Raw genomic sequence first — 11,643 nt, forward strand, 5'->3', positions numbered from 1 at the left:
CGTAGTCAGGTGTGCCCCCGAAGAAGTCACGGACGATGTCGTATGCGGTGTCGGGGCCAGCCTCATCCTCCTGACTAGGGTAGGAGGACTGTGAAGGCTCGGCAGGCATCCATGTGTACTGGCTGGAGGGAACTATGAACAAATAATCACGTTAGATACGGACAATATGGTATTGAAAGTAGTAGTAAAAAATATATAATTGTACCTGCGTGGTACGACGGTGCAGCAGAAGAAGGCCACGCTGACGTGCTGTGTACGTTGCGGGCGGGGTAGGGCGTGGGGCCGCCGAAGACGGACTGGCCTCGTCACCAAAGTAACCTGAGCACAATATTAACTTATTTTGCTGAAAGTATTAGAAACTAGAAATAAGAGTTCCCGGAGTACCTGACTGTGGACGCACAGGGCTCGATCTACGAGGCTCTCAGGGGGCGGTAAGCCTCTGGACTAGGCGGGAAGGCCCCACCTGCCTTCTGAGGAGGCGGTTAGGCCTACCGCCCTCTCAGGGGGCGGTTAGGACCAGTAACCGCCCTCTCAGAGGGCTGCAGCTTCTGAGAGGGCTGTAGGCGCCTAGTTTTGCAAATATCTTCGCTGGAAATCTATTTATTTAAATTTTAACTTAAAAAAATAAAAAATAAAAAAAACTCCATCCACGCAGCTGCATGCGATCATCCGGGGTAGGGCCCGGTCCGCCGCCCATCCATGTCACCACCAGCGGCGCGCACTTCGCCGCATGGCCCGCAACGCAAAGTGGTGGCGTGAAGTATGCAGGGGCCCGATAAAATCTCCGTGACTTACGTGCATCGTGCATGTACACGGACCATGGTGCTTGTGATCATCTCGATCCATGCATGCAACGCCGGCCAGGTACGGGTCTGTGCATTGCATTGCCTTCAGTCGGTGAGTGCTACTTCTACTTGGCCCCAGTTATGATGAGCCACTTGACCGATCCCGCTGTCGATGCTTCAAATTAAGATGACCAGTTGCTTATATACAACATGTCAGCATCTACTGGTCACGACATACGAGGAGGTCTCAGAAAACGAAAAGTACGTTCCGTTCTCCAGCATGATGCTACAAACCTCGATCGTACTTCTATCAGTAACGATTACTTACGCAGGAGGATAAGGTCAAAACCATCTACTGTTTAGTCGACAGAGAATACACATGTGCTGCATGCAGCACTTTTTAGGTAAAAATATAAAATTAGATAACATGACCGTATTTATTGAAATAGATAATATATTATCGTATTTATAATTTTAGCATTCGTATTCAGCACCTCATTTACCGAAAATTAACTTTTGATACATCGTACACCGAAAATACCATCACATAAGAAGAATATTAGTGAATTTTCCTAGATTTTTGGAATTTATTTGAGACACTAACAATTATTACCAGTTATAAAAGTAGTCTTTTTTGAAGAATTTTAGTTTTAAATATACAAAGGATTTTTCGGTGAATCTAATTAAAATAGGTTGCACATGGATTATAGAACATGTAAAAAAAAGTTTTAAAATTTTTGGAGTAACAGAATACCACCGTTTTGAAAAAGAGGGAAAACGAAATTCAACCGCACTGCTGTACTGTTCATGCACGGTATTGTTCATGACCGGCCATTTTCGGCACATGGTGTGCCGAAAATGGCACTGTAGCCTATTTTCGGCACACCGTATGCCGAATATGGTATTTTCGGTGTATGGTGTACCGAAAGTAAATTTTCGGTAAACGAGGTGCTAAATATGAATGTTAAAATTGTAAATACGATGATATGTTGTCTATTTCGGTAAATACGGTTCCGTATGTTATCTAATTTTATATTTTATATACGCTATATAACAATAAATCAATATACTATGTTCTATGTACGTGCATGCATACTGTAACAGTCTGATGCACAAGCGGTCACAACTGGAGGGGGGCAAGCAGGGCGCCTACCCTGGCCCCAAAAACCCAGAGGTCTCCTCTATACAGGTAGACATGTATAATATTTGTGACCTAATAAAACATAGTAGTTTAAATTTTAATTGATTGGTGGTCGCAGTTACATGATTGTGTATGAGCTTTTAGTCTTTGGTAGACCCAAAAGAAATCTTTGCCGCTTGAATTTTTTCATAGCAGGTTAGAAGTAGCCAAAATTGGCAATCATCTCGTGAGCACACCCCAATTCACTTGTTTCCATCCCCTCCTTCCTCCTAAAATGAAGGTATAATTAACGTCTAACCAGACGCATGATTATCTTCTTCTGGTTGTCTCCAACCCAAGCTTTAAGGTTGCCACCTATTGTAGATTTGCAGTAAGCACTACAAAATAACCCATATCCGTAAAGTGCTCGACAGCTTGGGATAAGTGGTTTTTATAGCGGCAGTTCCGATGATGTCGATATATCGGTTCGCAAATAGTACTACCGCTTTAGAAATCAGCTATTGTAATATGTATTACCGCTGTGAAATGTACAGGTTATTGCAGCGGTAACAGCAGTAGCCAATTTGTGCATCCGCTATGGTATATTTGTCCAAAATGATTGAAATTTGTTGACATGAATTTTAATGTCCCTGAACCAGCTCGGAAAATAGTATTTGCTCCAAATCTGAAGCTAGATTTTTAGTTCCTGTCAGAGGGATCAACATGGACAAGCAGTGGATGCATGAGCCTAGGTAGGACACGATCACTTAGGTATATTTGTCATGGTAATTTATCATATATAATATTCTAAATCTATAATTTAAAATTTGTAGGTACTTAGAAAAATATATCCAGGGAGTACAGAGCTTTATAGAATATGCTTTTACGAACTCTGCCAAAGGAAATGAAATTCTGTGCCCTTGTAAGAAATGTGTCAATGGTGCTTGGAATGCAGCAAAAGTTTTTTACGAGCACTTGATATGCGAAGGATTCTTAGAAGGATACACACAATTGGTTTTTCATGGGGAACATACAACACCTATTAAGCCTAATGCAGCATCTGAGCCTAATATAGAAATTGGCCAACAACTAGATGATGAGATAACACAAATGCTTCATGATATAGGATATGGATATGCAAATGGTGGTGACGATGTAGGTGCTGATTATAATATAGAGCATCCAGATGAGGATCCTAAGGCTTTCTATAAATTGGTAGATGATGCAAGTCAGATGCTATACCCGGGGTGCAAATTCACAAAGTTGCATTTTATTGTGAGACTTCTACACACAAAATTCCTTGGTGGTTGGACCAATAATAGCTTTAATAATCTTTTAGAACTTTTGAAAGAGGCATTTCCAGTTGACACCACACTTCCAAAAAATTTCCATGAAGCAAAAAAGATGGTGAGCAGCCTTGGGTTAGGATATGAAAACATAGATGCATGTAAATATGATTGTGTGCTCTTTTGGAAAGAGAATGCTAAGCTAGATGCCTGCCCAAAATGTAAAACTTCTAGATGGAAAATGGAAAAGTGTAGTCTAGATGGGAAACGGATACATAGGGTTCCCCAAAAGGTGCTACGGTATTTTCCATTGAAAAAGAGACTCCAGAGATTATATATGTCTGCAAAAATAGCAACAAATATGAGATATCATAGTGAAGGGCAGCCAAGGGATGGGTTTATGTGTCATCCAGCAGATTCAAAAGTTTGGAAGGATTTTGACAATAAGTATCCTGACTTCAGTTCTGATTGTCGCAATATTAGACTGGCTTTGGCTACCGATGGGCTTAATCCCTTTAGAAACTTCAGTTCAGCACATAGTGCATGGCCTGTTGTATTGATTCCTCTCAACCTTCCACCATGGATGTGCATGAAGCAACTTCATTCTCTCGTTGCTTATTCCAGGTCCTAAAGCTCCTCGGAAGGATATTGATATTTATTTTCAGCCTTTAGTAGATGAAGTGTTAGTGGGTTGGCACGAAGGTTTTAGAACTTACGATGCCGCAAATGATGAGTGGTTCCAAATGCGGGTCATCTTGTTGTGGACCATAACTGATTACCTAGGATTAGGATATGTATCTGGTCGAGTGACTTCTGGCAAGGTTGGATGTGTTCCTTGCTACTCTGGAACTTGCTCTTTTCACCTTAAAAATGGGCGTAAACAGTGCTACATGGGGCATCGTAGATTCCTACATCCTGATCATGAATTTAGGAATGATTACAAGTCATTTGATGGCACCAAGGAGTTTAGGGAAGCACCCATCCCACTTTCTGGTCAAGATATTTTTGAACAAACAACACAAATTATAAATAATTTTGGCAAGGATCCGACTGGGAAATGGCCTCCTAAAAATAGTAAAGCCAAGGATGATAAAACAAAAGTTATTTGGAGCAAACGACCAATATGGCTGCAATTGCCATATTAGAAGGATATCTTATTGCAACATAATCTTGATGTGATGCATATCGAGAAAAATGTATGTGATAATATAATTAATACTCTTTTGGATATTGATAAGAAGTTAAAGGATAGTCTGAGCTCTCGTTTGGACCTCCAAGCACTGGGTATTAGGAAGGATCTTCACCCTATTCCTATAGGGGATCAATTTTATTTACCTGCTACATGTTACAACATGGCCTCTAATGAGAAGAAACTATTTTGTGAAGTGTTGAAGGGTGTTAAATTTCCAGATGTCTATCTGACATTCGTACCCATGTAAATGTTGATGAGAAGAAAATAGTTGGCCTAAAATCCCATGATAGCCATATCCTTTTACAGAACTTGCTTCCATTGGCTATTAGAAGGATTTTACTTGAAAATGTGAGTGTAGCATTGATTCGTGTGAGCAATTTCTTTAAGAAAATATTCTCTCCTATAATCTCTGTGACTAATATGGATAGCCTAGAGTCTGAAATTGCAGAAACATTGTGCCTTCTTGAAAAGATTTTCCCACCATCTTTTTTTGATGTTATGGTACATCTCATGGTCCATCTTCTAGCTGAAGCACGGCTTGCTGGCCCAGTCCAGTACCGCAACATGTACCCTATAGAAAGGTATACTAATGATTTAATATTAAAAGAGTTTGTTTTCTTGTTTTTTCTAAAAAACATTGGTGTAATTGATAATCATCAAATTATGCATAGATTTTGGTTGAGGTTGAAGGGATACGTTCAAACAAGAAGTCACCCGGAAGGTTCAATTGCAGAAAATTATGTATTTGATGAGAGCATGACATTTTGCTCCCGTTACTTGCATTGTGATACTAGATTTAGCCATCGAGGTCGAAACTATGATGGTCCTTGCAATGACTTATCTAATAGTACCTCCTACTTGAACACTGTTAGTCGAGGATTGGTTGGAAAGTGCGCTGTTACATTAGACCATCGAACATGGCTTCAAGCTCATAGATATGTCCTATTTAACTATAAGTATATTGAGCCATATTTGACGTATGCTACCTAACTTATAATTATTTAGATTTATAGCACAACTTATATTATAGAATAAATATATATTTTCTTAACTATCTATGCAGAAAACACATGGAGTACCTTACCTCCATTGGTTATCAAAGGATGCATGATAGAGAGCGTGCACACCATGCAACATTTCATGAGTGGTTTAGACTACATGTAAGTTAGTTGATGATATTCGGATACTGAACAATGAGAAGGATTATTGTGTTAACAATGAGAAGGCTTATTGTGTTAACCTTATGTATTAATTTTACTAGGTGAACTAGTTAGTAGAAAACAAGGAAGATGTGTCTGAAGAGATTCGTATACTAGCAAGTGAGCCATTATTTGTTGCTATAAAGTACAACAGCTACACAATAAATGGATACAATTTCCATACAAGGTCCTATGATGAAGGCAGATCGGTACAAAGTAGTGGAGTTGTTATTGTTGCCAAAACTAACAGTTTTTCTAGTGCAAGGGATCAAAATCCTGAAACAGGGGACATAACGTACGATGGCATAATAACAGAGATACTTGAGTTAGATTATCATAGGAAGGGTAACATTGTTCTATTTAAGTGTGATTGGGTTGATGTTCGCCAGAGAAATAAATGGGTAAAAACTGATAAATTTGGAATTACATCAATGAACTTCAACCATTTATTTAATATTGGGGGTAAGGAATATGATGAGCCATATATTTTAGCATCACAAGCTACCCAAGTCTATTACGTTGAAGACCCTATCGATAAAAGTTGGCATGCTGTTATTCAATCAAGGCCAAGAGACATATATGACATGTCAACTAGGGAAGAAGATACTGAAATTGCAGCTGAAATGGATAACAATCAGGAAATTCTGGAGTTGAATGTTGATGTGGACATAAGTGCCCGTAATGGAAATGATAACATTGTTAGGGGAGACATAGATGGTATTATTGTTGATGAGTCACATGGTAACGCGAGGAAGTAAGATGTTATCAATGCCACTGTTTTTAATATTGAATTATGTGTTCATCTTAACTAACCATTTGCTTACAAAAATTATATGCAGGAGAGAGGATGCAAAATGTGGAAGGAAGAAATAATTGTTCTGGGCGGAATCAATATGAAGATCTAAGGGACGCAAATATTGAAAGAAACAATGCGATATTGAGGTCACTGAATCTTCCATCTCTGTTCGTTCCAAATGAAGCAAGGACATCTGCGAGAAAACAAAAGGTCGTTAGTTTATTTTGCTTATTCCCTGTCACCAATGATTTTTCTTCACATATTATTTAATAAATCTTGTGTGTGCATGTGATTTGTGTAGTCGAAGGAGCACCGTATCAATGCCACTGCTGCACCAAATGTTGCTGTGCAGCAGCATCATCAACAACGACAAAGGCGCACTAGCATTGAAAACGACGATATGGATGATGTCCATGATGATCCTGACTGTGATATGCATATGGATGAGCAACAAAGGCATGATGCTGGTCTTGATAATATGCATATGCCAGAGCAACATGTAAATGAAATGCTTAATGTAGGTAAAGCATGTATATATCACAATATAATGTCTATGCCATTATCCAATTAGTAATATTTTTTCTGTTATGTATTGAATATATTTTTGTGGAAATAAAAAACCAAGGTCAAACAAAGAAAAAGAAAGTTGGGCGAGGTAAGACCCTAAAGCTTGATATTTGGAGGCGTAAAGATGAACAAAAAATTTATGTCCAATGCAATGAGAAGCACCAGCCTATTGGACATCAAGCTTCACCCTTGGCCAACTTCATATCTACAATTGTGAGGTCAGGAGTATCACTTGCAAACAAGGAATGGAGTGAAGTTGATGTCAACAAGAAAAGAGCTATTTGGGATACAGTCAATGTAAACTTGTGTTTGTATTACATGCATTTTACATTTTTCAATGGTGCAGCATGTGAGCATTAATAAATTCAGCTCTTTTTAGATGTTTTTTGATGTAAGTGATGGTCTTGAGGAATGGGTCCTAAAGGAAGCTGCAGTGAGGTGGAAAGATTTCAAATGTGAAATAAATAGGAAAAATTTCATAGAAGAATTACCAAATGAGGTGCTATTTAAAATGAACATTGATAAGAGAGTGCCCGAACCTGATTGGAAATGGCTTGTGAAACATTGGAGAACACCTGAGAGCCAGGTAGAAATCTTAGGTTATACACTGCAGGAACATATATAAATTTTTTTTGTCTTCTAATTCATGAACTTGTTATTTGACTTTCCAGGCTCTCAGTGCAATGGGCAAAGCAAATAGTGCAAAGATGACGATGACTCATACCACAGGAAGCAAGAGCTATGCTCGAGTTGAAGATGAAAAGGTATTATGTAAAGGCATTGACACTTATTTCAAATTTCTATAATAACTAATTTTGGCTATGTTGATGGTTTTGCAGTCCAAAGAGCTTGGTTACATGCCAGCTAGGCATGAAGTATTTATTGATACTCGCAAGGATGGAACTGAACAGGTCCAAGTTGCAAATTTAATTGTAAGTAATCTTACAGAACTGAAGTCCTATAGAAGTGCAGAAACATCGAGTGACGTGATTTTCATGCTTATAGGGAAGAATTAGGGAGACATTGGCCAGAAGACCAGAACTTGCTAGAAGAACTATAAAGGACGGATATCTTTTCTCCCATTTATGTGGAAAGGAGAAGTGGGCATGTGTTCATGTTGTAGGCTTGGGTCTGACTCCTCAAGGCTTAAATATGGCAGGGGTACGAAAGTGCTCATCCACCAAACTCCAAGTAACTGAAGAAAAATTGATGAGGTCCGAAGATGAGAATATGTTTTTAAGAGAGTGTTTAGATATCAATGAGGAGAAGATGTCACATATGGCACAAGAAGTGGCTCAATTAAAGCAAATTATTGCCTTAGGACAATATAGGCAAGATATTAATAGCAATGTTGATGGTCGATCCAACTCTCCTAGACCTGATTTACGTCAATCAAGGCATAATGTTGGAAATTACCACACTCGAGCATCAGACTCCCCTATGACTGCTTCTGGGCAGATTAGGCACCATGTTGGTAGTAACAACAATCGACAATCTAACTCTCATATAGAGGTGATATTTCTTGTTTATTGTACTGTTAATGACCTAAGATTACTGATGATGAGTTTTACTTATATTGTGACCTTTTTTTAGGATCTGAGATGTGAAAGTGATGAGAGTGTGTCTTGTGCTGATGGAAATAATTTTACACATAATAAGGTATATTATTGTATTAAAATAATGGAAATCTTACCAACAAGCCTAATTTCTAGACCTAGTTATCTCAAGTTTCTATTCATGTTTATGTACAGATGATCCGAAGAAACATAACTGAACATAACAATATACCACAAGCTAGGGATGACGAGGTACTATAATATAATACTTGTGTTTCCATGAAGTTGCATCTTTTAGTTAATCTTCAATTTCTATGAATATGCAGGGTGAAAGGGATGTCATTCTGATTTTAGTTGTGAGTCCATATGTTCCTGTGACTAAGGCTACTCTCAAAAGAACAAGTCCAACAGCTGTTGTTGGAGGCACCCCTCTTGGATCCGCATTTTCTAAGGTGGTTGTGAAGTATGTCTTCAAAAGAGATGCACTACTACCACGCCCACTGGGGGATATCAACAAAATGATTGATGCTTATGGATTATCAATTGCATGGCCTCGTACAAAAGTATTATATATCCACTGTTTTTCATGCATATGAATGGAGGATTATGAACTAAATTATTTAATATATCAATTTGTAGATTCAAGATGATATTAGAACTGGAGAAGGTGCTGGGACAAGTCAAAATGTACATGTCGTTGGGCCAACTCGAAGTGCACTAGGTGCTGGGACAACACGTGGAGGAAAGACTGATACAAGAGCCAAGCGCAAGGACATGATCTAAGTTGGCAGTGAAGCTAATGCTTGCTCTATTGTAGAAGGTATAAACAACCAAAGTTAATGCTTTTTCAAGTGTCTGATGTTTATAACAATGGATAATATGAGTTCATGTTTTATGTTGGCACAGATTATTGAAAAGAGGTCCATATAATGAATCTTCAGAATCTAAAATATATCTTTCATTTGTACAGGAAAATGGCAAGATGGTAAGGATGGAAGAATGGAAGAAATTTGATGCTCAAGTTTGTACTTTTGGTTGATATGGGCCATATATGTAATGTTAGTTGGGTATAGATATAACCCAGTGGACTAGTTATGTTATGTTAAGACTAATGTGCTAGTATTATGTATTTTGCTAAGATTTGCTATGGGCACTATCTACAATTAATTAGTCAGTATGAGTCTTGTATCCAATGAAGACAAGTTTCAATATGAATTATTATATATGCATGGCTGAAATATTTTGGTTGTTGCTATTGTCATATGTTCTATATCTGTGGTGGTAATGCAATAACTTAGTCATTATTAATTGTACTTCCTAATTCGATGAACAATCCCAGTGTTAAATAGGAATGAATGATTTTATTTTTCAAATGTAGAATCCATAGCTTGCACTTGTCTGTTGTACCTGTAGTGCTGTTGGGAATGTTTAAACATTGCCATCTGACATACCACTGTGAAAGTAGGCACCGCTGGGGAAACTTTTCCCAGCAGCAGAATAGGCACCGGTAGCCTTGAGTTTTCCCAGCGGCAGGTCTATTTGTGATACCCACTTTCCCTAGCGGTAGAGCACCTGGCAGAAGTGGGTCATGCTGTAGTTAAGCTATCAATCGATGGGCGAGTTCTACATGATAATTGGTAATATTTCTTTAAGTTGATTTAATGCTTTTATAGCTTCTGCTTCTAGTATGGTCATTCCTAAAGATATGGCATCCGAATTGGGTGTAGAGACATCATTTTCAATAAAGTGTCATGCTCTTAGAAAGAAATAATTTAATGGAACTGATTACAATGAAGAAATACTACAGGCTAAGAAGGCATTTGAAGTTAATTACTTTTTGGTTATGGTTGATATGGCAACAGGGTTCACAAAACCATTGAAAACCGCTCGATATTCGTGAAAACGGGTCAATTAAGCCCGCATCGCATTTTGAAATTGAACCGGTTTTCGAATTCTAATTCAAAAACATTAAACAAATAACAAAAAATTCTAAACATACTAGAGACAATTATAAGACCTTATGTGAAAAAAATTCAAAAATAATATCATTTGCTTCATATTTCATAGAGAGAAAGTTTTTAAAAAAGGAGGAAAATGTTGAAATGGGTTGTATGAATAGGATGATTTGGCCCATCACGTTAAGTAAAAGCTTAAGATGAAAACACATATTTTTTCTTGTATATGACGTATCTTAAGAGGATCTTTAAAATTGGTTTCACTTTTCTTAGAGTTTTATTAATTTTTCCATGATTTTTACAAAGTTTAGAAGCATAAAGTGAATATCTTAAGAAACAACACTGCAATTAACTCTTTCATGTCTACCATTATTTCTACTACATAAAGAATAGTAAAAGTAAACTAATAAAAGTGATTTCACTAATTTTGGAGGTGTGATCGGTGAGTTATGAATTAATCTAGTTGAACCACATTTACACAATCATGCATGTTGCAATAACTATTTAATGAGTTTATGTATTTCTGAAAGGCATAAGATCATGTAAGAAGACTAAAAAAATTAGTTTCATGATTTTTGGATAGCAAAGAATTAACTATGTATTTAACTAGGTTTAGCAAATACATTTTCTCAAGGAAAACATATAACTTTTTTATTAGTATAAATACTTTTATGATTTAGATAATGTTACAAGGAAACTAGAAAAATTGTTTCACTTGATTTGAAGCATAGATGAATTAATTATCGATTTTACAATGTTGAGCTATTTTTTTGTTTTTCTTGAACTTCACTTGAATTCGAGAAAACTGAGCGGTTTTCATAGGAAATCAAGTGGTTTTTTATCACAAACCAAATGCGGGAAACGCGACAAGGTTTTCGGTTGAATTGGAGTGGTTACCAAATGTCGATTCAGTCGGATATTTACCTCTAATTTACAAATTTGACTAAGTGAATTTTGCCAAATTCTCACCAATTTTTGAGCAGTTTTCTTGATATTCACGAATTTTGGAAAACCGCCAGGTCCCGGTTTCGACCTTCAAATGAATTTGTAAACCCTGTATGGCAAACACTTTATTCAAAATTAGATTTGTAGAACTCCAAGCATTCAAAAGTATATTTGGATTTTTATTGAGCTCTATAACCTTGAAGTCATTGGATGATATTGAATCGAAAGATTGTTATGCTAAA

General features: G+C 37.4%; 1 protein-coding gene across 1 annotated transcript; it reads left to right on the plus strand.

The window, feature by feature from the left end:
• The first annotated feature begins 7,956 nt into the window (after nt 1–7,956).
• Nucleotides 7,957–9,388, plus strand: LOC133896102 (uncharacterized). Its single transcript, XM_062336619.1, has 3 exons — nt 7,957–8,457; nt 8,539–8,604; nt 8,697–9,388. The coding sequence occupies exons 1-3, from the start codon at nt 8,098–8,100 to the stop codon at nt 8,760–8,762; spliced, it is 492 nt and encodes a 163-aa protein (XP_062192603.1). The 5' UTR covers nt 7,957–8,097; the 3' UTR covers nt 8,763–9,388.
• The last annotated feature ends 2,255 nt before the right edge of the window (nt 9,389–11,643 follow it).

Source organism: Phragmites australis, chromosome 16, assembly GCF_958298935.1.
Source record: "Phragmites australis chromosome 16, lpPhrAust1.1, whole genome shotgun sequence".
Lineage (NCBI taxonomy): Eukaryota > Viridiplantae > Streptophyta > Magnoliopsida > Poales > Poaceae > Phragmites > Phragmites australis.

Excerpts from the sequence above, each read along its gene's own strand:
- LOC133896102 (XM_062336619.1), top strand. The coding sequence starts at position 8,098 with ATGGCAGGGGTACGAAAGTGCTCATCCACCAAACTCCAAGTAACTGAA. Across the intron at positions 8,458-8,538 it reads AATCTAACTCTCATATAGAG|GATCTGAGATGTGAAAGTGA; the intron begins GTGATATTTCTT and ends ACCTTTTTTTAG. Across the intron at positions 8,605-8,696 it reads ATAATTTTACACATAATAAG|ATGATCCGAAGAAACATAAC; the intron begins GTATATTATTGT and ends GTTTATGTACAG.